This window comes from Ruditapes philippinarum, unplaced genomic scaffold, assembly GCF_026571515.1.
Source record: "Ruditapes philippinarum isolate M1 unplaced genomic scaffold, ASM2657151v2 ctg1086_1_1_1_1, whole genome shotgun sequence".
Taxonomy (NCBI): Eukaryota; Metazoa; Mollusca; class Bivalvia; order Venerida; family Veneridae; genus Ruditapes; species Ruditapes philippinarum.
Genome location: NW_026857769.1, coordinates 204,619 through 232,237, shown reverse-complemented (window position 1 = coordinate 232,237; position 27,619 = coordinate 204,619). Strand labels below are relative to the sequence as shown.

At 32.8% G+C, this 27,619-nt stretch overlaps 1 protein-coding gene across 1 annotated transcript; it reads right to left on the bottom strand.

Annotated features, from left to right (window-relative positions):
* Positions 1-110: 110 nt before the first annotated feature.
* On the bottom strand, positions 111-27,619 carry LOC132750896 (uncharacterized). The gene is made up of 11 exons (XM_060740968.1): positions 27,450-27,619; positions 25,465-25,563; positions 15,506-15,771; positions 15,239-15,259; positions 12,372-12,543; positions 9,812-9,875; positions 7,419-7,554; positions 6,038-6,165; positions 5,206-5,350; positions 1,426-1,599; positions 111-166 (listed from the first exon to the last, which is right to left on the bottom strand). The coding sequence occupies exons 1-11, from the start codon at positions 27,617-27,619 to the stop codon at positions 111-113; spliced, it is 1,431 nt and encodes a 476-aa protein (XP_060596951.1).

Here is a 27,619-nt window from a genome sequence, read left to right as displayed (position 1 = left end):
CATTCTTTGTGACTACTAGCCCGAATATTATTGTTACTGAAGTACTTGTTTAGCTGACAAGGATGAATAGCTTTCAGATCTTGTTATCTAGAATATTGTTGAATAGATTATTACACACCAGATTTGATTGTCGTACGATTGTGATCTAATTGGCATTGTTTGCACTCTATACAATTCATCAAAATATTCAAATAGAAGTTAGTAATATTATATTCATCAACAATTAAATTTATTTTGATTATTTTTTTATTGAAAGTTTTTACTTAAAAGTAGTATAAATATTAGTCAATAGATATTGGTCTCATTAACAAAAGTGTGGTGATCTATTTTTATAAGTCGTTTCACATTGAGACCACTTATCATCCACCAAAAAGATGTTTATTTTACTTTAAAACGATGATATCAACATATAAACTGTCAACTATTTTACAAGAAAACGTAAATAAAGCATTCAAAGCATTTAAAAAAATATAGTTAATCACAGTTAAATAATATCCCTGTTATTCCTTACTTCTATGAAAACAAATATCATGCACTATATGAGCCGTGTCATGACAAAACCAACATAGTGGGTTTGCGACCAGCATGGATCCAGACCAGCCTGATCCATGCTGTTCGCTATCAGTTTCTCCACTTGTAATAGAGTTGATAAGCGAACAGCATGGATCCTGATCAGACTGCGCGGATGCGCAGGCTGGTCTGGATCCATGCTGGTCGCAAACCCACTATGTTGGTTTTGTCATGACACGGCTCAATTATTGTTCTCAGATTATGTCAATAAATGTTACTATTTACCTTAAAGGGACTCCACTGAGGCTTATATAATTAAAAGCCTAAAACATAGCATTTGAATTTCTTACACAAATGAGTTGGGGCACTTAAATCAGAAATATATGCAATAATCATTCTGGAAAAACGAAGTCCGCGAATGAATGATCTGACATTTTGCACAAAGATTAGTGGTCTAAACCTACATCAAATGGTACATTTATCTGGAAAAATATTTTCAGTCCAATCATGTCAAAAAACCTCAGTGGAGTCCTTTAAATTTAAGATATGAATAAAACTATGAAAATGCCTAAATAGCGCCACGTTACCATCGAAATGTTATTTTAAATAGAATATTGCACTTAACATTTGCAATTATGCTTATTATTATAACTCATTACAGAATAATAAGTTCTCTGTTGCACATTTTTACATTTGAGTAACGCTTGTAACAAATAGTGCTGTATTACTTTTTATTCAACTCATCAAAGAATGTAGGATCGATCTTCTTTGTAATTAGTCACGTTATCTATCCTTTTAAATACAAATTGATTGTATATCATTAAAACAAGAACTAAAATTTTCACACAAAGAAATTATATATATATAAAGACATTATCATTATTTTCTTATATAAAAATATTAACTTAATTTTACCTTTTATTGTGCAAATGGATTTTTGCCATTTACCGGTATTCAGGCAGGTAATTTTCTGCTGACTTGCCAGATAACCATCATCGCATTTTATTGTCGCCGTGGCTCCAACGGACGTTTTGGATTTTTTGTCAAGAGAAATCTTTCCATTTTGAATGTTTTCGACTGAGCCACAATCTGTAAAATTGATTTAAAATCTCAAAGTTTTCGTATCAATATAATGTTACCGGGGATAAATGATCGAAGACTTTCTTCTAGTTCATTCTTTTATCATTGGACATACAATAACGAGCCTACAAACAAAATACAAAGTTCAAGTTTACTATTAGGTAACAACTAATATCAACGACTATACTGTAAAGTAAGTTATCAGTTACTCGTACTATGTGGAACTGGCGAAGGGAAATATTTTACTTAAGCAAGAAGATGTTTCGCGGGCATTTTAGTGTCATGCACATGAAATATTATTGAACACATTCATACAACCTTTCAACTTCTAGTCACCTCTCTTCTTACGAAACAGACTATACAATAGCACGTACGCAGATAGGCAAATAACAACAAACTACAACATAACACGGAGGATACAAAATCCCAGTGATAAACAGGAAACGATACACAGGTTACAAATATTACAATTATAATACATTACAATAGCACAATGTAGGAAAACTGATGACCAAAATGCAATTTACCCAAGTTAATTTCTATTGAACAGACATGATTGGAATATATAATTTTGGTTTGGAAAAAAATCACCTTTTGAATGTATGTATTTTTTTTAATATCTTATTGTTTTAATATTTTTTGCTTCAATCTAGGTCTTTTTCACCTCAACTGCGATATACCTCATCAAAGACAACAACATCACACCTTCAAAGACAGTATGAAAACAAATGGAGTAAATAACATCATGCACCTTTTACATCTTCAGTTCAGTTAAATGTATGTTCCGAAAACAATTTAAATATTGTTCCTCTGATAAAAAAACCTTTCACGCTGTTATATTTTATCTAGAAAGAAATTAAACATGAAACGTATCTGGATTTATCCCAACGTCTAGTGGTAAGGTAACTTATTTTGTTTTGGTCTGGTTTAAAAACAGGATCACATGTAACAGTCGCGGACGCTCCTGTTAACGGTTGAATTTTTTCAAACGTCACTTTTCAAATTTGATTTTTAAAGGGCATAAGATCACATTGATTTTGTATTTTAATAAGATTTTAAACCAACAACTCGACAAACCATTGTCCCTCGATCCTCTTATTTACTTAAAAGTGCATCGGCCTTAGTCAGTAGATGAGCACTTGTGATTTTGCGGTCAAGTTGTTAAGATCCGGGTCAATTGGTGCTGTACTGGAAGACTAAAAATTAATGGTATATGCCACTATATCAAAGCTTTGGCCTTTATAGTAAAGGAACATTACATTTCAAGATATTTTTAAAATTCAACATATATAGAAGTGTAAGGGCATTCTTCTTCTTCTTCCAATACTGTACATAACCCACTCTGGGGCATTGACGTACAGGGTGTATGTACAAAGTGTTTTGCGGCAAATAAGTGCATATTCAAAAGAAGGACATGTTAAAAATAAAATCAACTCCGGCATATTTTGGGCCCCAAGACTAGTCCTCCCTTGAAAGCCTCATGGTTGACTGCTGTAGCTAGGTGCTCTGGAAGATGGTTCCACAGGCGGTTGGCCGAAGGTACAAAGGAAAACTTCATGGTTTCTGTTCTGCAGAATGGGATATGAAATCTGTATCCGTAGCCATGGCCACCAAGTGTCAGGGGGTGGAAGACTGTGCAGCTGGGATGGCTATGAGGCTGTGCGTGATCCTGTAGACCATCACAAGTTTGGCATTGGAGCGGCGATGCTGTAGAGTTGGCCAGCCTAGGTCTGCCATCATTGCAGTGGTGCTGCTGGTTGTTTTGTAATTGCCTTTTACAAATCGGGCAGCTCGCATTTGGACAGCTTCCAGCTGGTTGATGTTGGTGGCTGTGTGTGGGTCCCAGACTGTGCCTGCGTACTCCAGGATTGGTCTAATAAGGGTCTTGTAGGCCTGGGCCTTGATGTCTTGTGGGCAGCTTGTGATGTTCTTCTAAGGAATGATAGAGAGTTCTTGGCCTTCTTGATGGTAGATTCTGTGTGTATATTCCAAGAGAGATTATTTGCGATGTTGACACCAAGGTACTTTCCACTTTTGACAGATTGAAGAGTTGATTGGTGGACCTTGTAGGCATAAATGATAGGGCTTCTTTTCTTTGTGATGTGTATTACTTCGCATTTGCTAGGATAGAAAGACATCATCCACTTGCGTTCCCATTCCTGGAGTCTATCAAGGTCTTCTTGAAGGGCTAATGCGTCAGCTTCTGATTTGATTTTCCTGTAGATCAGGCTGTCGTCAGCAAATAGGCGGCTGATGGAAGTCACGCACCTTGGTAGGTCGTTGATGTAAAGGAGGAACAGTAAAGGACCTAGTACTGTCCCCTGGGGTACCCTGGATGTGACTGGGGAGGATGCAGATGAGTGGCCTTCAACGACAACCTGTTGGCTGCGGTCAGACAGGAAGCTCTCGATCCAGCTTCTGACTGTCCCTCTGATGCCGTAGTGATCCACCTTGGAAAGGAGTCGTTGATGAGGCACAACGTCGAACGCTATACTGAAGTCTAGTAGTATGGCGTCCACTTGTTCCCCTTGGTCAAAGGCTTATGGCAGGTCTTGAAGAGTGAGAAGAAGCTGACTTTCAGTTTAGCGTTGTTTTCTAAATCCATGTTGTTGATCTGAAGGGATGTTGTGGAGGTCAAGGTGTTTCATAATTTGGCTATGTAGGATGTGTTCTAGGAGTTTGCTGCATACTGATTACTTATAAGGGTCATGATTTATTTCACTTTTGTAGAGGTCAGCAAAGTAATGCTACATGCAAAACATCTGGACATTCTAGTTAGACACAATAAAACTTAAATAAGTCTATATTCACTTTGTGACACCCTTCCATTGGTTCAAAAAAGCTGACTGGACACGAACAGACGGACTGACAGACAGACGCACAGGTGCATAACAATTGTCGCCGAAATTGCTCGAACGTATAAAGAATGTGCATAAATAATTTTTGTAATTACTTTCTATTATTTAATACAAGGAAGAAAATCCTATTTCCATCACCATTATGTACATAATCACAATAACAAACAAGAGCACCGCTAGGCGGAGCATTATATGCCCGAAAGTGTTTTTTTAGTAAAGATGAAGCATTCATGGAAATTAAATAAAGTATTACCTCCTTCAAATAACAATCCTCCTAAGAAATTTTGAACACTGTGGGCCAAATGGAACTTAAGTTATGCTCCGGAAACTGTTTTCAGTTTTGAGGTAATAGTGACCTTGACCTTTGACCTTGTGACCCCAAAATCAATAGGGTCTTTAACCCAATATGGACAATCATCCTACGAAGTTTGAGTATTGTGGGCCAAATGGAACTTAAGTTATGCTCCGGAAACCAAATTGCTAACGGACGGACGGACGTGTCAACATTTGGGGTTTATGTGCTTTTTCTTTGATCTTTAGGTGGCATTCCCCCCCATAAACCAGTAATTTTACCACATAAACCAGCCGGTTTATGGGATTTCCTTCTTTTTTTTTAACTAAAATTATGGACGGAATGAAGCTCATAGACCAATGGATCTTCGCCCGGACAGACGGACGGACGCCATGGGGTATAACATAATATGCCCGAAATTCTTTCGGGCATATAAAAACAGGAGTATTGAATCGTGATAAATACCCAAAATGACAGTGTTTATCCAGCTCACTTGCGGTTTTATCGACGCATATGAATAAAGCGATGATGAGCAAGAATCTGACGATGCAACTGTTAGTCCTTGCAACATGATTTTATTTTCCTTCGATCCAAATATTGGGTTTCCTGGCTTAAATGATAAAAAATGCTCCCTTAGATATATATTCTTTGAAATGTATTTTCTGCCGTTTTAAACAGCAAGACCAAATAAAAACTATTTTTGTTAACTTAAGCAAAGTGAACATTTTAGAAACAAATTAAAATCTATACGCAGCCTTATTACTTTTGCACATAAAAAGAATGGCATTATTCATATATGCGGGTGAATGTAATTGATAAGCTATATACTTGTTGCAAACTAAACTTTAAGCTTCATTTGAAAGCATACATCATTTCGCTTGAATGCATATTGCAGTAAGATATATAATACAGTAAAATCCTGCTGTTTTCTTAATCTATGTCGATACTCGTAAATAATGTAATAGAATGTCTCTGATATTCAAATATTTCTACGTAAACAGAATGAAGCGTTCCGGAAAAAGTACATGCGTCATTTTCTTCAAAAGAAATATGTAAAATATATTTCTTTTATATAATCTACGGGTGTTTTTTTTCAAATTAATTTACAATATTTGTTTTTAACTGCAGACAGCAAATATAATTATGGCTTTTTTACACTTTAAATGACTTATTCATTCATTAAATAACATAATTGGATAAATTGAATATATATTGTTTGATAAGGCATATTAGTTGTACTTTAGTTGGCGTCCATTGAAGTTTCATAAAGATAATAAATCATAACAGTATAACCTACCAAACATTTAGTAGTTTTGCCCATGTTGACTTGAAAACATTTGTGCGTCACTCCAAAATTGCCTTCAATGCCTTTCTTCACACATTTCTTGGCGCTCACAAAAACAACATCATTTGCTGTTACTTCATCTGTAATATCAAAGCAATAAGCGGCTTTAATAGATTAATGAAGGTAGCATAAGAAACCTAAATAGTGTAAGTAAAGCTGTGCTGAGGTATTTATTAAAACAGACATTGAATATTTGATATCAATTGTACATTATGAAGAAACGATCTCTAATCTGAAATCAATATTTTCCATAAATCTGGTTGTTTTAACTAATTAACGGTATTGGTAATATATACGTTAAGTATTGAGAAACGACTTCCTATGTAAATAAGATATAATTACAGGAATCAATTTACTCAATTTAATATATATACATTAAAGCAACTTATGTCATAAGTGAAAAGAGAAACTACACTTTTACATAATTTTATTATTACATTGATTAAATCAAATAACACAAAACCATTCCATCAAATACATGTACATCAGTTCATGTTTACATTATACACATTTATAAAAGCAGTAAATGTTTGTTAATGGACCCACGGCAACAAAATAAAATCTGGAAACAAAGTGATCCCTCGAAAATTGCAGACTCTGTTTCATTGAGTCCGTACATGAAGGATTATGAATGAATGCAACGTCCCTAACGCCCCTAGCACAGGCCCAAATGTGTCAAAATATGATATTTCAAAAGCTTAAAACTAAAATATATTTGCTCACTTGAAAACAATATATCAAGCACTAAATGATCGTAGTTGAGATATAAAGAGTAAAAGGATTCTCGAGTCGGTAAAAGCAGCATTTAAATAGCCTTTCTCCAGGCAAACAATGTTATTTTTAGATAAATAGTTTCATATTTTAAAAAGAATTAAGATGGAATATCATATTTGCCCACAATAAGTGGATGTCTTTACATGTATAGAAATGAGAGAATTGATCTTTTTAACGAATTAAGGCAATTTCACCCTTTAAATGTCCAATTACTTTTAGTTGGTAACAAAGAGTTGTCTTTAGAAAATAATAATAAAATATTTTTGACTGTTCAGCATTTCATTAAAGTAAGCAAACGCTTATGATTAAATTACTGAAATAGTTAATTTGAAACGATTGAAAATTGTTTTTCTAAAAGAAAATGAAAAGTGAATGTCGCTTTGGTTATAATGCATAAACATTTATGAAAGTCGTATACAGACGCTGAAAATAAATGTTTTAAACTTTAACCTGATAATCTGATTTAATTGTTCTTTAGAATATTGGAATGATGAGGAAAGAACGAAATGATGGCAATGCAATTTAACAAACAAACAATTATAATTTCTTCAAAACTTACCGGACTCGTCCTTACTGTAGAGCTGATAATCGTAGTCGGGTGAGGGTGACATTGAGTCAGAAAGTTTTGCAAATTTAGTTTTTGTTTCTTTAGTTGTCTCCATCTGAAGAAGAACGAATTCTTCGCCAACTGAGTCCTGAAAGCATGGAAATAATATTTTGCCATTAACTGCTTAAACATACATTTTTGAAATTTGATATCAGAAAGAATGAAATTTGATACTTTGATACTTAAAAAAGAAGTTTTATTCCACGGAGGTACTTCGGGTTCTGGTTGTCTTGGTGTTAAGGACCGTCGATATTGGCGTACCTTTCATTTTTAACATTCAAAACTCGTCGTGTAAGGAAATAAGTTACTTAATGTATAAAAAGTAATTTCCATTTAACTGCAAATTAAATCGCGCTTGATATGAAGTATATTCACTATTGATAAAACCGGCTCTAAGCTGAACTGTTTAAAACTCAACAAAATTGCAATTGAATCATGTATAATACTAAAGAGTCAATAGTTCATATCTATAACACGTAGAAGGACAACATATCGGTTTTTTTTTACTTTGTACAATTTTCATTGTATTGTTTTAATCTTACACCACAGAATACAAATAAACTGGTGTATAAAAGAAGGATCTGGAATACAATGAATAATTCAGTATCAGACAACAACAAATCATGAAACTATTATTTTTGGAAGTTGTTGGCAAGTGTGAGATACATGAACCGACATTATATATATTTATATAGTAGATAATAAAATGTTGTAGAACAAAATATTATTATTCATCATATAAATGATGATTCTAAACCAATAAGAACTTTATTAACTTTAGTTTTCCTAGCTATGAGAATACCAAATCATAAATTTCTATTTTTTACACACCTCCTCTATTGTTTGTGACAGGTCTATATTTTTCGGATAGACCTGTTTAAACAAAAGAAAGTCCGTTATGAGGTCTATCTTTTGCACGTGCACAGGTCTGTTCTAGTCAGACAGACCCGGTCATGAAATACACGTGAAAAAATAGACCTGCCTATGCGCAGACAAAGAAAACATGAAATGCAATCAAAAATTAAAACCCTTTTAACTAAGCAATTATTCCAGCATCCCTATATTAAATCTTTCAATAAAAATAATGGATAGCATGTCAAAGTTAGGACACATTTAACATTTATTTAATCGCGTCATTTTTTAAAGTAATAGTAATTCTGTCATTAAGTTCATAATATAACAAAATGGAAGCTTTAAGTTCATATCTATGAAACTATATAGCACAAATCACAGCATACTCATTACGATTTTAAAATGTAAATAAAGTTATTAGTGATTTAGTTTAAAACATTTTATGATGAACGATCATATTTTATTCTAGAACACTTTATAATATGCTATATAAAATATAGTTTCGGTTCATATATTTCACACTTGTCAACAATATGCATATGTAAGTCTTTCTTGGTCTGCTTGGTATCCACATATTGCCCTTCGGACAGTTGCCCCCTCGGAAGTTTGCCCCCTTTTTGCAATGGCGGTCATTTGTCCCCTCATATCTTTGGAAGGGGCGAACCCCCCCTCCCTGTTTTAAAAAAATATTTTATTGTTGAATTGTTTGCTACCATAATTCATCGCCTATTGTCGACATTTCATTGTACTTAAATACACAAAATCTCTCGCGCAAATTTGTGAAAGTCAAAATAGCATCCATAAATAAATAAAACTAAAATGTTTCCATTGGCATACATAAAATCTATACACAAGATGACAAGTCACAAGTCACAACGGCAAAAAAGGGGACATACGTCCGGGATCAACTGTCCGGGGACAAATGTCCTAGAATCTGCATTGTCTGATACGACATACTTAACATACCTTCTTTTACAGATCTATTCACTTTATTATTGACAAATTGCACATTTAGCTTTTTTGATTTTATTTTAAGGGGAAAGCAAAGGATATATTGTATTTAAGCAGAACGTTGATAAAAGCTTACCTGTATATGCGTTGTGTTAAAAATAATATTTGTGCAATTCATCGAATGCTTCGGATCAGCCATTGCTCAAGCCAATATAGTTTTAACGGTGTGTAAGTTGGATATCGGCCTCGTACATCGATCTTTCTGTTTAGGAAAGACCTGGTCACGAATTTCATGAAACACCTCGAGCGCTATGCGCTCTCGGTGTCACATGAAATTCGTAACCAGGTCTTTCCTAAACAGAAAGATCGATGTACGAGGCCGATATCCAACTTACACACCGTTAAAACTATATTGGCTTGAGCAATGGCTGATCCGAATCAGTATTTGAAAAAAAATATGGAAAATATGCGCTTTGTAGACCTGTACACTTTAAGAAAATTATAAAGTATAATGCACATATAAAAAAACCAATCTCACTCACCCTGTCTTCAGCAATGACCTGTTTTGAACCATCCTGGTATATGATTCTGTACTTTCCGAGCTTGCTAAAATTAAAAGAAAAAAAATAAATAAAAAAATCTGACAAATAAATTTCTAGGACATATGAAAAATAACTATCTCGTTTAATTACTTTAGCATTTAGAACAGACGGGCAATTAAAAAAAAGATTTAATTTGGAAAAGTTTGATGGACGCTATCAATTTTTGTTTAGTTTTATTTTATTGTTGAGCTTTATTATGTTGATGTGTTAACCCAACTGAACAAAACTTTTACAAATTAATTCATTTTTCTGATTTATTTTTATTTATTTTACTTTTTGTGTGCAAAAATGTCAATCAGTTTGTAATGGTGAATTAAAAAGAACATTAGTAAGGTACAAGCATTTTTAAACATATCTCCATTTATTTAATTTTTCAGCGTAAGTGATCATATATTTTAACTAAGTAAACACGTGACTATATCCAATTTAACAGAAATAAACACGAACTTTCTGACTCAGTGTTATAAACGAAGAAAAACAATCAAAGCACAATTTGCAACAATTGTAGATTTGTGGTGAATTAAGAGTATTCACCTTATTATAACTGTAGGCATTCAATGGCTCCGATTTCATTTTTTTATATATTTAGAGACAATGCAAAACAGCATTTTTTTAAGTTAAACTGTAAGATAATAAAACTGTTAAATGTAGTTATAATTATGATGAAAAAAATGATACTCACCGATAATAAAAAAATATATACATACTTAAACTTTATTATTCCAATATGTATTATAGTCCCAAACATATAACCGATAGTGATGTTTTAACAATTTTTGAGATACACACAAAAAAAGACAGTCAAGCATGGAAATCATGCTTTCGTACTTCATGTATTTCATTTCCCTCCCCTCTACCCGTCAGAAAAAGTAAGTTCAAGTGTTAATTTAGTTTACAATGAAGGCAGGTTCTTTTGGTTTGTTAATAACTTAATTAGTTTCTGGTAGAACTGGCAACTATATTTGTAACAGTTTAAAAGCATATCTATGTTAGAAGAAGAGCTTATCTCAAAATTAAAGCAAATCAATTATTGAACAATTAAAAGATCGCAATTATTTTTCATTAATCTTAAAATTTCAAATATATAATAACGTTGCTCGATGAAATGAAAATATACAAATATTGGCATCTTAAAAAATAGCCCTACATAACATCTTAAAAGTAAAATTACATTATCCCTATTGATAGGTCATTGACAGGGATATTCTACTTGTTTCTTAGCGTCAAACGTTGCAATTTTACGAAATGGAAATATAATATACTGGTAACTTCTGAATCACTGGCAAAAGAAATGGCGACTGATAAAATGCAAATTATAGTAGTTTTGTTATAATAATTACAAAATTATTTTCCTTTAACAATCTCATATTTAATATCATTCGAAAGGTCTGTTACTCATAATTTAAACATTAAAAATTGATTTTTAAAACCTTTTCCCTTTTTCGCGGTAAAGGGGTTTAAGTTGGCTCTTTCCTTCAAATTTTAGACAAGGAAATAAAAAAAAATAGTTAAGTTTAATTTGAACATCCTTAAATAGATTTATTCTTAAGAGGCACATTTATTTAAATAAATAGTGGTAATTGTTAATCTCGTAATATTACGTCGATTTCCGTCGCGCAGGTTTTCAAAATGGTCGGGTGAAATCACGAGATCAGGGACGCCCGGTATCCGAGATCGTATGAGATACATAGAGAAAATCTATATGATTATATACATAGAGAAAATTAATAAACTATGTATGTGTTGGTATTTGTCGCAAGGAAGGCATTGAACGTTAACTTTTTATATATCGTATGAAACGACAGGTGCATTAATTTCAACTAAGAATGAAATATATTCAGAGCTATTTAATAACAAATAGAAAAATAAACGTTTTTGTAAATAAACAATATTTGCCAACATTCCATTTTGTTTAGATTTTCCTATTGTTTTCATATTTAAGCTCACGCTTTCTTTTACTTTGGGACCATACGCTTTTTTAATGGAATGCCACGAAGGTGTCATACACATTGGAGATTCCATGATAACCGCCGTATGAACGTGGATGTTTCTTAATTCATTTTTTTTCAATTTTCTTGTTTTAATGTCGAATTATGCTTAACCCGGTTGCTTAATACAAGTGGCTTGAAGACTAAAGTTTCGTCAGTCTCGTTTAAGTAAAGATTCTTCTAGATGGCGCCCTTGTGTCTTCTTTTGCGTTATAAATATTTGCTTAAAACTCCAATAACCCATTTTAAGTGTGATTTATTTGGTTTGGTTTTAAGTCGCACCTATGCAGTACGGGTCATATTGGGAGTTTTCAGCATTACTGGTGGAGGGAGACGTTCTTCAGGCTAGATAGATAGCTTCCTCGAATGAAGAATCTAAAAGTCACTAAATTGATTTTAACCTGTTTCGGTAAGGGGCTAGTGGTAAGAAAAACCAAAAAAAAAACTTATAGGATAAAAAATGATATGAAACAGATATTTCTCACTTAGTAATAAAATATGGTACAACTTACATGTTTTTATCGACACAGTCAGCAAGAGTGAGTATCCAAGCGTCAGACATTTGTACACCAGCACAAACCTCATCATTCCCAAGTTTTATATACACTATCAATTTTTCTATTGACCTCAATGAGTTTGCTCTCTCACTAAGTAGCTTCTGCGAACCTACAGTTTCCACTTGCCCTATAGATAGAACATAAAAAATAAGTGACACTGTAGATTAAATAAATGGACCCGCTGATAAAAATAACAGTTTCTTTTAATTTACTGATCATTAATTATCAATTAGAAAATACTCCATAAATGAAAAGTATGAAATATTTGTTCTTAAAATATTACAAACAATTTCGCTGATTTAAACATATGTACTTACATAGCATGACAAGAAAGCATATTTTCAAGACATCCATCGTATACAAAACTTTACAAATATCTGAATATTATATAGAAAAAATTGGAATTGCCGAGGGATGATAATCATCAGTCAATTGCGTTTTAATTTATTTAACTATCCTTAGGGAAATTGCAATACAAGTGGGATTGTTGGGATTGTGTAAGAACATAATTTCTAAAAGTAATGTTTAAAATTATTGCTAGCTTTGCATATTCTGTGCTTAGTCTGACACATCAAAATTAGGAGCGTAAAATCAAAATATTACATTGCAATTTCATTTAAATGAAGGGCTCGTAGTGATTTTAAGTGAGTAGAAGTATTGGTGGAGGTTCTGTATAATCTAGTGCCTTCAATAGAGGGTTAACGCTTTTTTTGTACAAAAACATCCGAAGAATCATAAAGGCGAATTTCAAGTATGAGGTTCTTTAGCGCTTTTCTTCCATAAAAGTTAACATCAAAGTCGGTTATCTTTTTTCCTATAAGAATTCTACTTTGCTATGCTTTCCACGTGCTTGTGTTAATTCAATTAACAGTTATGCTTTGATGTTGAAATTTACACATTATCTTAATCGTAAGTCATTTAATAAAAATAAACACGAGAAATCATAAATTTGGAAATTAATATCCAATTTAAAATGTTTATAAATGCTGTGGTCAAATGTTTGAAAACCTGATGAAGTATTTAAGCCTATATTCTGAAGTCACAATTATATGTAGTTGTAGAAAAATGAGGAAAAAGGTCAGGGTCGTTTTATCAACGTGTCGTAGTCTACGACATTTTATTGTCCGTGTCATACGTCTGAGACAACGTCGCACGACCGTTTTATGAAACGTGTCGTTGACGTAGTGTTTCTGTGACGTCGCAGCCTTTGTCGTAGACAAATATTCACGCGAGACACAATCTGGCCGGTACGCGCTTTGGTCTCGGCCCAGTGAATTTTTGTACTCTTTGTTCTATAGTTAATCAGTCACATTTGGGGCTTAATTCTGGATTCCACTGTTCTTGTTGAATTATATACAGTCTTCAACTTTAAATATCAACACTATCTAAGTCAAATGATGCCCGAAATATAATGTGTTAGCCATCTACTTTTTTCAGAAATCTTCATTCTGTTGTAACACTGTTTAAATTCACCACTTAAAAACTCCTGACTAGTGGTGGTTAGTACATCTTCAATCCTTCGGCCAACAAATGAGGTCCTAGAGAATACACAAAAAAAACAACTTTTGAAGTCACCATATAACACAAAAAAATACACAGATGCAATAAATACACTTTAATTTTGACCAATCAAGCTAGAGATTACTTAAATTGGGCCACTTTAAAATTTAAAAGAACTACAACGGGTCCGGTCTAATTCCGTACAGGGTTGAGACCTAAATGGATCCAAAATTTAAGTTAAGCCAAAATTAATACTCATTACCTAGTTATTTAGTGTTATACAAATACAATTATATAGGTTTGACATGCCACCACAAGTTACATTAATTCAGAGCCATTTCTTAAATTTGAACCTTGATGCGAAAAATCAGACTCGGCCAACAGAATTTTACGCAAAGACTTATATTACAAATACTGTCATATCTTTTGATTCTGCCAATGGATTTTTTTTAAATAAAGTTTTATGTTACCGGCTAATGTTATATAGTTATTTTATGAAAGAATAAGTCCTTATTGCTTTAAATTTGTTATAGAATTTCCATTTCTTTAAAAGAGAACATGCAATTTTAGGTTACAATACAAGTAATCACAATTAAATGTGCTTTTTTATAACTTTTTCTTTCAATAGTGTTATAAAACTTACTGATTATGACTTTAACCTATATACCTTGGTAAATAAATTAAAGTACCAACATATACATTCTACATTGTTTGCTTAAGATATCAATAAGACAAACAGGGGTAATCTTAAGGTAAGTAAAGAGGTTATTATAGCAACATGGGCTATGTCTTCTGACAAAGTAAGAGTAGCCAAATCTCACACAAATATACTTTAAAAAGATAGCACAATACTGTCTCCCACTTTAAATCATTGAGAAGTTTTAAAATAGTCAGAATTTGAGAAATTTTCTCCTCATATTCACCAAAATATCTACCAAATATTGGCCGAGGCGGAGCATTGGGAGTAGCTAGCGTCAATAGCTAAATTTCAAACTAGACATAAGTTTTTACCTTCTCAATGTGTCCTGACAAAGCTGCTTCCAAACCGAGCTGTAGGACTTCTTCCATAGATCTGAACCAGGATAAGGGAAGGGCCTTTACTCAAACCCAATAGCTTTCAGGTAACTGCAAGGTCTGAAAAAAAAATGTAACACACAGCAGTAGGAAATTTTAAGAGGCATATATGGTGTAATTCTGGTATCTAAAAACAAAGAAAATTATGTGTAAATTAATGGCTTGATTTGTTGATTCACACAGGATGACTAAATATTGTGTGCTTAAAAATGCATGCAAAATACCAGTTTAGACATTATAAACCTAACCTAATTCAACTGCTGTAGCAGCTACAACAACAACAAATGAGTCAATTATACAAAATCTTCACTGTTAAATAAAAAAAATTGAAAATCTTTCAAATGTGTGTATATTAAAAATACACTCTGCAACACAGCACAGATTTATTTCACTACACGGAAAATGTCTATATTTCCAACAATGAGAAACACATTTGTCCTGTTCAATTGTCTATGGTGGCTGATTTGTTACGCTTTTACGTGTTGTGTTGTCGCTGAAGACAACATAACAAATACCGTTATCGCCTTTTCTACTTGTAGCTACGAAATGCGCCAAACTGTGGCGCATTATCACCATGTCACCTTGTGGCTTGGCTAATATTGAAGGGTTTGCTTTGCATATATCCTTTGCTAAATTGTCAGCGCCTATAATGTGTTGTGGTCCATGTGACCAATAGACTACTATGGTGCTACGTTGTTCGAATCCCATGGCCGTGCTTGATGGACCCCTAAGATCTCTGGAATGAGCATGCCAATCACTCTTTTTTACCAATGTAACCAGTCTGAAAACACACACACCCCAATCCTTGCAATACATGGTGTCTCCATAATTTAAGATGCACTTCTCAAAAACTATCATTTTTAATATATAAATCTGGAAAAAAAAACTGAAAAAAGCTATTGTATATTGCTAAACACTGGGTACAAAAATAAAATTCATTAATTTATAAACTGATTTCTAAAATATTTAAATTTCATTTTTAATTTCAAATTAAACTTTAAGTTTTAATTCATTAAAATGTATTAAATCTTTCATTCAAATCTCTGTATCCTTCTTCCAGCTCACTGACACAGTAGCAGACACCTACATTTAAATGGGAGACAACAAAACTAACATTTGTCCCAATTTAAAATGTCAAAATTTAAATTTTGAAATAAGATTTAAAATTTTCAAACCTGTCACTTACCCTTAATTATCATGACAACAATAAGGCAAAGTTCCATCCATATCCATCAACTGGTTCCTGAGAAAACCCATTTTCTTATCTCTTATATTGGTCTCGGCCCAGTGAATTTTCATACTCTTTGTTCTATTGTAAATCAGTCACATTTTAGGCTTAATTCTGGATTCCAATGTTCTTGTTGAATTATATACAGTCTTCAACTTTAAACATCAACACTATCTAAGTCAAATGATGCCCGAAATATAATGTGTTAGCCATCTACTTTTTTCAGAAATCTTCATTCTGTTGTTACACTGTTTAAATTCACCACTTAAACAAGAATGCATTTGTGAAAAATGCTATGCCACCGCATTAATACAACACTAAATTGTAATGAAGGAACAGATTATTTTGTTTCTATATATACAATTGAAGATTGCCATAATGCATAGATCACTGACCTATATAATTCTTATTATCAGATTAGTGGTTAAATCTATTGTTATTCAAATAAAAGATCAGAGTAGAAATCTATCAATGCAGTCGAGTCTAGTGATTTTGGTGGTGAAAGTCATATTTCACATGGCCAAAATTCCATGACTTTACATCAAAGGACAACACAGTAAGACACTTTGTCAAAAGCTAGGCCAGCTGTTATCAAAATCTGTGCACATGGTTCAAATTTCATATAGCTGCACATCAAAGGACAAGAAAGTAGGTCACATTATCAAAATTTAGGTCACCTGATTTTACAGCTAAAACTGTGCACATAGTCCAAATTTCATGGCTGTACATCAAAGGACAAGAAATTAGGTCACTGTCCCCTAAGGCAAGGCGAAATTTTGACCCAAGGCTTTAATTCAAACAATATTGATACAGTTCAACCAAACTTTTCATGTCAAATATCTAAGCTGTAGCTTTCTACAATTCAGAAAACATTTGTTTCAGTTTGTTTTTACTATGTGTACATAATGAAAAGGGCAGGCAAATTTTGACACCAGGGGCAAAATTTGAAAAACTTTGGTTGAGGACCTATTGATGATATAATAAAGCAAACATCAAAGCTCTAAGCCTTGTACCCCCACAAAAGAAGATTTTTTAATATTTTATTATATGTACATAGTAAGAATCAATGACCCCGGGGAGGGGCCAATTTTGACACCAGCGCTGTAAATTTGAACAATCTTGGTAGAGGACTACACAAAGTCTCATGCCAAATATCTAACCTCTAGCCTTTGCCAATTCAGAGAAGAAGATTTTATTCTCAAGTTTTTACTACAAATGTATGTACATATAAGGAAAACCATCGCCTCTGGGGCAGGGCAATTTTAACACTTGGAGCATAATTCAAACAACTTTGGTAGAGGACCCATAGATGATATTATATACAAAATATCAAGCTCTAAGCCTAGTACCTTCAGACAAGAGGATTTAATTTTTTACTATATGTACAAAGTGACTGAACATCAATGACTCCCTGGGCAAGGCCAATTTTGATCCCAGGGCTATAATTTGAACAATCTTGCTAGAGGTTCATTACACAATGTTTCATGTAAAATATCTAACCTCTAGCCTTTGTCAATTTAGAGAAGATGATTTTTTTAAAGTGTTTACTGTATACATATAAGGAAAACCTATGAACCCGGGGCGAGACTAATTTTGACACTAGAGGCAAAATTTGAACAACTTTGGTAGAACAGAACAGAACTGACCAGAACTTTTATTTTCCAGACTTATACAAAGTACATCGTCTTGTTTACATGCAGTGAATAAATATATACAACATAATCACATAAATATATGTATGGCGAGTGATTATAATAAATATAAACATAACAATTACAAGCACCAAATTCATAAGAGGATAAACTACAATTGAGAGTTCAAAATTGAATTTCTTAGTTTTAAAGCTTCTTTAATATATTTGCAAACATTTATTAATATTTTTTTAATATTACTACACAATAATTCAGTAAATTTAAACATAGATGGTCTGTTATAATAGTAGTTTTTTTTAGATATTTTTTACGTAAATCTACAAATCTTGAACACACACATATGAAATGATACTCATCCTCTACATCTAAAACATTACAGCACTGACAATATCTTTGTTCACGAGGAATGTTATTAGTGGAATACCTTCCTGTTTGTATTTTGAGAGGATGAACAGATAGTCTTAATCGACAAAAAAACATTCTAAATTTACGTGGTAAAATGTCAAGATAATTTTCGTAACAAAGACACGATTTAAAATGTTTGTAATTACATAAAACAGAACTTCGATCTAGGAGACTGGCCCATTCTTGTTTATACGTATCAATAACTCTACTTTTAAAATTTTGAAGAAACAATTTAGGATCTATATAATTATCACTATCAAAAATATCAGCAAAACCATAATCCCATAACAACTTCTTCACGTTTGAGACCCAATTTTTACACCCCTTTTACAATCAATTACACCTTCTTTATACATTATATTTAAAATGATATTATCAGAGTTTTTCAGCTTGCACCAAAATTTAATTATTCTAACATAACGGGACACATATTATGGATATCTTCCTAATTCACCAAAAACAGCAGCAGAACAAGTATTATGTCGTACATTTAATAATCGTTTGCAAAATTTTAAATAAATTCTTTCTATTTCCTTAGATTTTGTGTACCCCCATATTTCAGATCCATATCCTAAGATAGAGCCAACAAGTGCATCAAATAACTGGCATAATATTTTTGGTTTTAAATCAAATTTCTTACAGTTATAAAATAAAACATTTAGAGCCTTTAATGCTTTCCCTATTACATGTTCCTGATTAAGTGTGAAATTACCAGTATAGTTAAAAACAGTACCCAGGTAGTTAAAATCATTTACAATATCTAAGATTTGGCCATCGTAGGTCCAGTGTTCTGTGGGTAGAAGTCCTCCAAGCTTTCTAAAAACCATTACTTTAGTTTTTGCAGTATTTACCTTGAGGCCCCAAGTATTACAATATGAATATAAAAGATCTAAATTGTTTTGAAGTTCTATTTGTGACTTGCCCTCGATGGCCATATCATCAGCAAATAATAATAAAATCAGGGCTATAATTTGAACAGTCTTGGTAGAGGTTCACTAGACAATGTTTCATGCAAAATATCTAACCTCTAGCCTTTGTCAATTTAGAGAAGATGATTTTTTAAGTTTTTACTATATACATTAAAGGAAAACCATCGCCTCTGGGGCGGGGCTAATTTTGACACTAGAGGCAAAATTTGAACAACTTTGGTAGAGTACCTATAGATGATGTCATATACCTGATATCAGAGCTCTAAGCCTTGTACCGCCGGGGCGGGGCCAATTTTAACCCTTAGGGCTTTTATTTGAACAATCTTGGTAGAGGTCTACTAGACAATGCCTTATGCAAAATATCTATGCTCTCGGCCTTGTGGGTCTTTACAAGAATATTTTTTAAATTTATGCTGATAATTCCTTTGGTTGCCATGGCAACCAGAATTCGGCATGGAATGAAATTCTTTGAACAACTTTTGAAGCCCTTCACCCAAGGATCAATCCTGCCAAGTTTGGTTGAAATTGGACAAGTGGTTTTTCACAAGAAGATTTTTTAGTTCACTATATAATCTATATAACACGCACACGCACGCGCACGCGCACGCGCACGCACACACACACACACACACACACATGTGAATCGCTATATGCCATCGCATCGCAGATGCTGCGGTAGCATTAAAACTCCTGACTAGTGGTGGGTAGTACATTTTTAATCCTTCCAGCAACAAATGAGGTCAAAATGAGAGAATACACAAAAAAAATTAAAGTCACCATATAACACAAAAAACTACACAGATGCAATAAATACTACTTTCTAGACTACAACGGGTCCGGTCTATTTCAGTACCGGGTTGAGACCCTTTGACGTCACATGTCAAATGAAATCAAAGTACTTAAAATACTGATATAACTATAATTGAACTAAATCAGACGCTAAAGAACGGGCCTCCGTGACCGAGTGAATAAGGTCGCTGACTTGAGATCACAGGTCTCCCACCACTGTAGGTTCGATCCTCACGCGGGTCGAAATATTTCATGTGAGAAAGCCATCCAGCTGGCTTACGGAAGGTCGGCGGCTCTACCCAGATGCCCGCTCGTGCCTGAAATAATGCCTGGAGGGGCACCTGGGGTCTTCCTCCACCAATTAAGCTGGAAAAAAATCGACGAAAAATCTCGGCGGGACGCTCTAGGATGACCCGACTTGAGTGGACGGTCGCACATATGGGCTTTCCGGCGGCGACCTAAAATAAATGCATTTAAAAAAAATAAAAATGGTTCAGGTTAATACCCGATCAGATAGTTTTTGAAATTAAAACAGAAAACCAAAAAAATCAAAACCATTTTAAGAAACGGGAGTATGTTTATAGTACTTTAAATTAAATAGAATCTGTATCTCGTGCAATTTTGTGAACTGTTATTGTATGTCCGATCCTTTTGTATGTTGTATGAGAGAGATTTGAGAGAAAGTTTTACATTGGTTTTAAACATTTCCTTTCTTCCAAATTCCCGCGAACTTTCCTTCTCCAGGACACTTTATCCTTATTATGTTACGAGTAAAGATATACAGTATAACAGAATTTACTTAATTTATGAATTATTTTTATTTATCTAATAGAATTTTTGATAAGAAATATCTTATTATTAAGTTATTTTCATTCTGTATTGAGACGCTGTGGTAAGATCATTTTCATTTTATTCATTTACTTGAAATAATTCTTATTTGCATTGCTCAATTGTTGTATTGTTGTTTTTATGTATGTTTAATTAACTTGTATTATAATCATGAATTTATGTTATTCGGATTTTTCTTCGTATTACATTCATTAAATTGACGGACCTAGCCAGGAGTTGTAGTTAATTATTTTACCCTGTGACAAAGACATTTCTGATGTTATCTATGTTGAATTTCGCCCGCTCCTACATGAATTCAATTGAGTTGAATTAATTGAATAATAATAAAAATATTAAAAATGACAGATTGAATGCATGATAAAAGTGAGATATTGTTAATTAAAAGTTAGTCATGTTTGTACACGCTGTGGTTCATGGAGAGGTAAATCATCATAATATTAACGCTTTAAGGAATAAGGGAAGTTCAGAAGTGATGGTTATCAGTATATAAAATCTGATGTTATCATAAACATGTAGATTAAACTTTGATTACATAGGTTTTATCATTCATCGAATCTGTTTAATTATTTAAAAAAAAAGCAATTATAAATAAAAATGATGATAATAATAATAATAATATATTAACTTGATGTCTAAAGACATAATGGTAGTTTAAATAGCATAAACAGTATTAATTAACGCAATGAAAATTTTAAAAGATGATTACTTAGAGAAAGCTTTGTAATGGTATGTGATACTTGGGCTCATCTTCCTGCATTCTCCATATTACAACAGCAACCATGTGTTTGCTTACCAACTGTAGTCACGTGACGGGTTTGTCGAACGGTCGAATGACAGTCACGTGATTCTTATAAAAGAACATAATTAAATAAAAATAAAAAAATAAAACCAACTGATTTAACAATGTCATTTCAAATATCATTCATAATTTATTTGGAAAAAAATAGCAACGTCTGACACTAAGAAAAAAGTGAGCCGTGTCACGACAAAACCAAGATAATGGGTTTGCGACCAGCATTGACCCAGATCACAGACACTTGGGGTTTGGAGCTCAAAACGCCTTTAAAATCCAAATAAAATGCATATTTGTCAATCCCAGCACATGTACTGATCATATATATCAAAAAAACGTAATATAAGCCGTTTTGAAAAAAAATCATATTTCAACATCTATAATATGTGTATTATTATAGATGTTGAAATATGATTTTTTTTTTCAAAACGGCTTATATTAAGTTTTTTTGATATATATGATCAGTACTTGTGCTGGGATTGACAAATATGCATGTTATTTGGATTTTAAAGGCTTTTTGAGCTCCAAACCCCAAGTGTCTGTGACCCAGACCAGCCTGCGCATCTGCGCAGTCTGATCTGGACCCATGCTGTTCGCTATCAGTTTCTCTACTTGTTATAGGGTTTGTAAGCGAACAGCATGGATCCTGATAAAACTGCGCGGATGCGCAGGCTGGTCTGGATCCATGCTGGTTCAAAACCCATTATGTTGGTTTTGTCGTGACACGGCTCATTAGTAAAGTATCCCTTTAATGACTTATCCATGGGATACATCATTAATCAACTTGATAAAAATTGTAAGGTTATTTGTATATTTCATTTAATTCGGAAACGTTATCATATGTTTGAATTTTTAAGGTTAATTGAAAATAAATGTGGTCTTTCATTGTTCAATTATTGATTTGCTTTTAAGGTATTCTCCTACCATAGATATTCTATTAAAATGTTACAAATATGGTCGCCGGTTTCTACCGGCGACTAATAAGATGGGATTGATTCCGTACCTAGTTTAAATACTAAGATTATTTCTAAAAAGAACGGCCTTTTTAGATAGCACCTTGTTTATCCAGTAACGCAGGAATGTGCAAATAACGCAGGAATTGTGCAAGTGTAACGCAGAATTGTGCAATTTAGTGGCTAAAACGTGCACCGCGGTAAGTAAATGGACCAATATTTTTACTGTAGAAATGAATTAGCGCATACGGTTGCTAAGACATTATACTTTAAACCTCATCAAAATTATTTTCATGAAAATGTTTATTTTTCAAGATTATTCTTGAAAATGACGACCTGACTAGTATATTGATGGCGATTTTTAGTTTCGTTGATATCTTTAAATACAATACAACATACATATAACTTTACGATTTTTTATATTCAGTGTACCTGAGACATTTTCCAATCTACTCGTGTCATATAACACTTAATTTAGCAGATAGAACGTATTTGAGACCATTTTTCAAAGTAACGCCGAATTCGTGAATTAATCACTGAAGCAACAAAGGTTATCTCATTAAAAGTAGCTAAATCTAGTTTTTTATCAGTTTCCTTCTATTATCATAAGACACTTGTAGATTGACAAGGTATACAGAATATGGAAAAAAAATGTTTTGAATGTGTTAAATGTACATATTTATTTGACAAAAACACAAAAGTCATCGTCAAAACGGTGATTATGTTGTCTTTCTCACGAATGATTTACATTTATTGAGATTATTGTTTAATATTTTTCTCTTTGCCTGTACATATTTTTGTAAATATCTTTTAGAAGTATCCTCATGGATTTCTTAAGTTCATTCGAAGCCTGTGGCAATATCAAAGTAATCAATTAAATATACTTTATATAATAAAAAATAAGCTAGGTTTACTTAGTAAGGATTGTTGACTATTTTTTATCTGTGCCTGTACATTTTTTTTGTAAATATTATTTATCATTATATCAACAAAAACTTCATTCCAAGCAATAAATCATACAAATATAATTATTATACCCTTTATTGGCTTAACAATAAGTATTAAAAGTATAAGCTAGAATACTAATTAAGTAAGATTTTTTTTATTGTGCCTGTACATATTTCTGTAAAATAGACAAAGAAATGATGTTACATTTTGTATTCTGCATTATCTTATTATTGATAATGATCCTGTGCATGTATTGATAATTTTTTCTGTTATTAATAAATTCATACCCTTAAATTTACTTATGACAACATTATGTAATGCATTTACTATAATGTTTGAAAAAAGTTTGATCATGTAGTACTTCTCATTTATGATTGTTAAATTTGTAAGTTGTATGCTATTGTACCATGATTGATAAAAGAATTAAAAGTTTTTATTTTTTTGGGAAATATTTTTTTTTTGTTATACCAATTAGCTAATGTTTGAATGATATCAATGAAAGGTTCTACATGGTTATGTTCTTAAATAACAACAATACAGTCCTTTTCAGGGTAATTTTCTTATTTATTTACCCAACATTCATGTGAAGGTACCTTGAACTTAATACATTACAAAGGAATGACATTTTTAGAAGCTTGTGAAACATGAAAATTATACGCGAAAGAACAACTGACTTCCAGAAATTTTCCTCATGACTTCAAAAATTCCTTGAAAGAAAGTCCTGACTTCCTAAAAAAAAATTCCTAGTGGAAGCCCTGGTTCAATATTTATCATATAAGTGTAAATTCCCCCTCTGACATGTTGTATTTGTTGTTTAAGAAAAGAAAATTCCTTTAATAAAGTGATTTAAGGACATTTTTTTAATTTATTAACATTGCAAATCTATCATAGTACTTTCCATATGATCATATGTATCTTAATTAAGTTAGTTTATAACATGGTGTCAAACAAACCACAAATATTTAAGAGGAGAGAAGACAACTTATACTATTTACAGTAATTTTCCTTTATTGGCTATACAACTTCTTAATTTCCATATTATTAAAATGTATTGTGTTATCTTTGTCAATATTAACTAATTTATACTCAAAATAGATTTTATTGGTAACATCTTATGTTTATAGGGCTGTTTATTAAGTAAATTTAGTTTGCCTATTGAAAAATCAGTACCAGGTCCATTTTCTAAGTTACTTCCCTTGTACTATACATGGCCATTATAAATAAGTAATTATGCAGATTCAGTATTAAATTTATATATCATAGGGAAATGGCCATATCTTTTTTTAATTTTCAATGAAAATTGATGGGGTTTTCTTAATTAAGTCACTCAAAGATTGTTGTTAATAAATATTATATATGAAATTTGTAAACAATAAGCATTTTTTTGTGGGGGAGGTTAAATTAGAGTAATATTTCCTTATTTATTGTTAAATTGACTATTTATCTTTTAGTTGATATACAATATAGGAAAAGCACTATAACTTTTGTAATAATTGACAGAACTTGATGGGGATTTTTTATTTTAGACCCTTAATGATGTTTGTTAATTGTTATTACATAATCATATAGACGTTACATTTCCATTTTAGTTTTATTTGGGGTTTTATTGGGCCTAATTATATCAATTTATTGATATTTTACTGATTTTCATAGGAATCTTAGATATTGTTTAATTGTCACATGTTTGATAGAATCTTACTTTTTTTGAAATCTGGAACATTTGGGAAAAGATACCAGTAACAAGCAACAAATGATAACAAACACAAAACCTATCCCTAAAATACATATATAACCAAAGATGTATTGCTTGTTTTTTAGGTTTATGAAATCAATTTTGTTTCACATCTACAAATTAAACTCAACTGTTTGTTAAAAAGATTGTAATTTGTTTCACTAAAAGTTCATGTAATCAGTTGATTTTTTATTACTTGCTGTTCAATCTAGTTGAAGTTGTAGCCTCTTCATTTTCTGACCTTTCAAGTATATTGTGTCTCAATGCACCATATGTAATGTTGTTCCAACAATACCTGTAATACATTACCCATATCAAGCATTGTATAATATGCATTTTCCTATTTTAATAAAACAACGAGTTTCATCTTATCATTGAAGGTGAAAAGTTTTAAGCATGAAAGATACAGGGTAATACACTACAATACTTATATTACTAATATTAAATAGACAAATCCCATTTAGAAGAAGAGACCAATGTCAAACTTATTGAAGATTGACGTTAAATTTTCACAGGAGTAGCAACAAACTATATCCAGATGAATGCATTTTCTGGGCATAGAAGAATATTTCAGCTTTTAAATATCTAGATTCCAACTAAAAAACCTAAGTACACTTTTACAGCCGTGATTTTATTTTACGGGCGTAAAATAGAACTTAAGCATTTTGATTCAGTTTACATCACCTCAAAATTCTAAGTCAAACTTTACGTCCCTACAGAAAAGTACAGCCGTAAAAAATAGAAAATTACGCCCATACTTTTCATATTTTTCCTGCTCTTAAAAAAATACGTGTGCTTTACGCCTGGAAAAAATTTACGTCCAATTTCCGTGTCTTTTCCTGCTACTTTACGGCTGGAATTTTCGTATGGGCCACACTCATGCAATAAGTGGGCTATATCATACCTCACTCTGCATTCGGCACAGTTGTGATCAACTTACTTAATGTATTGCCCCATATCCCCTGGCAATAGGGTTGTGCCCAATCTCAGTCTTGTAATAGCCTTGTCTATTTTAGAATTATTGGATATTGAATTGGGCGGCTGAGCCCAACTGAGTAATGGATATGTTTAAGATGCCCTTGGCTGGAATTAAGTTCAGCCTGCCATAAGTTAACAATATATTTTTTAATTATTGAATAAACCTCAGTTGGGAAGAGTGAGATTGATTCAGTGACACTGTTGAGATTTAAGCCCATTTTGGCCGCCCTGTCTGCTTGTTCATTGCCCGAGATCCCTAAATGTGCAGGGCACCAAACCATGGTAACTTGTTTTCGTAGGTTTAAGACTTTATTATATAAAAATGTAATTTCATTTAATAAATCTGGTCTCCACTGACTATTGTTGGATTTCAGAGAGATCTGTGAAGAGAGAATCTGAGAATATGACAGCTTTGTTAATACGAAAAAAAGGTATTACTGTTATAAATCCATTGCATAGCATTTTAATTGCAAGGAGCTCAGCAGTATAGATGGATGTGTTGTTGGTGAGTCTATCAATTTTTTCAAATTGTAGGCAAGGTATAACAACCGCCAAGGTTACCCTGCCAGAGTCCGGGTCCTTATTTCCATCTGTATAGATAAGGGTTTGACCATATATTTGTTAATCAAAATTAATTAATCTGTACTTGAGACTCGAACCCAGATGTAGTATTTTTATGTTTGAGATTTCCTTCAAATTGATAGGGGTAAAATACCGGCCTCAAACTCCAGGTCCCTAGCAGATGTGGGTTGAAGGGCCCCCAGTGCCAACCGGAGGGCAGTGTTTTGAAAGGTATCAAGTTTGTTTAAATGAGTTATTTTTGCACAAGAATAGATTTGAGCCCCATAATCTATCTTTGAACATATTAAGAAATTATATAGGAGTAAAAGGCTATTCTTATCAGTCCCAAATCAGTGCGCTGCCTTTTAACATCCTCATGACATTTAAATCCTTCTTACATCTGTTGACCAAATCCTTGATATGTGGCCCGAATGTTAATTTTTGATCCAAATGTAAGCCAAGAAATTGGACCGTTTTAACAAATTTAATTGGAGTACCACCTAATGATACATTCAAATTGTGCTTGTTTCGATTGCCAAATATGATGCCCAAAGTTTTGGTTTCAGATATTTTGAAGGCCCAATTTTGCGCCCACCTCCACAGAGAGTCCATACCAGCTTGTGCATCCTTAGCTAGCTTAACCAAATTGGACCCTGATTTCCAGGTGCTGGAGTCATCAGCAAACTCAGGCTAATAACCATACCAGAATCAGAGAGAGATTCTGATAGGCCGTTAATAATGATAGAGAATAGTAACGGCGAGAGGATCGAATCCTGGGGTGTGCCACGCTTCACTGGCTCTGTTTCAGACAT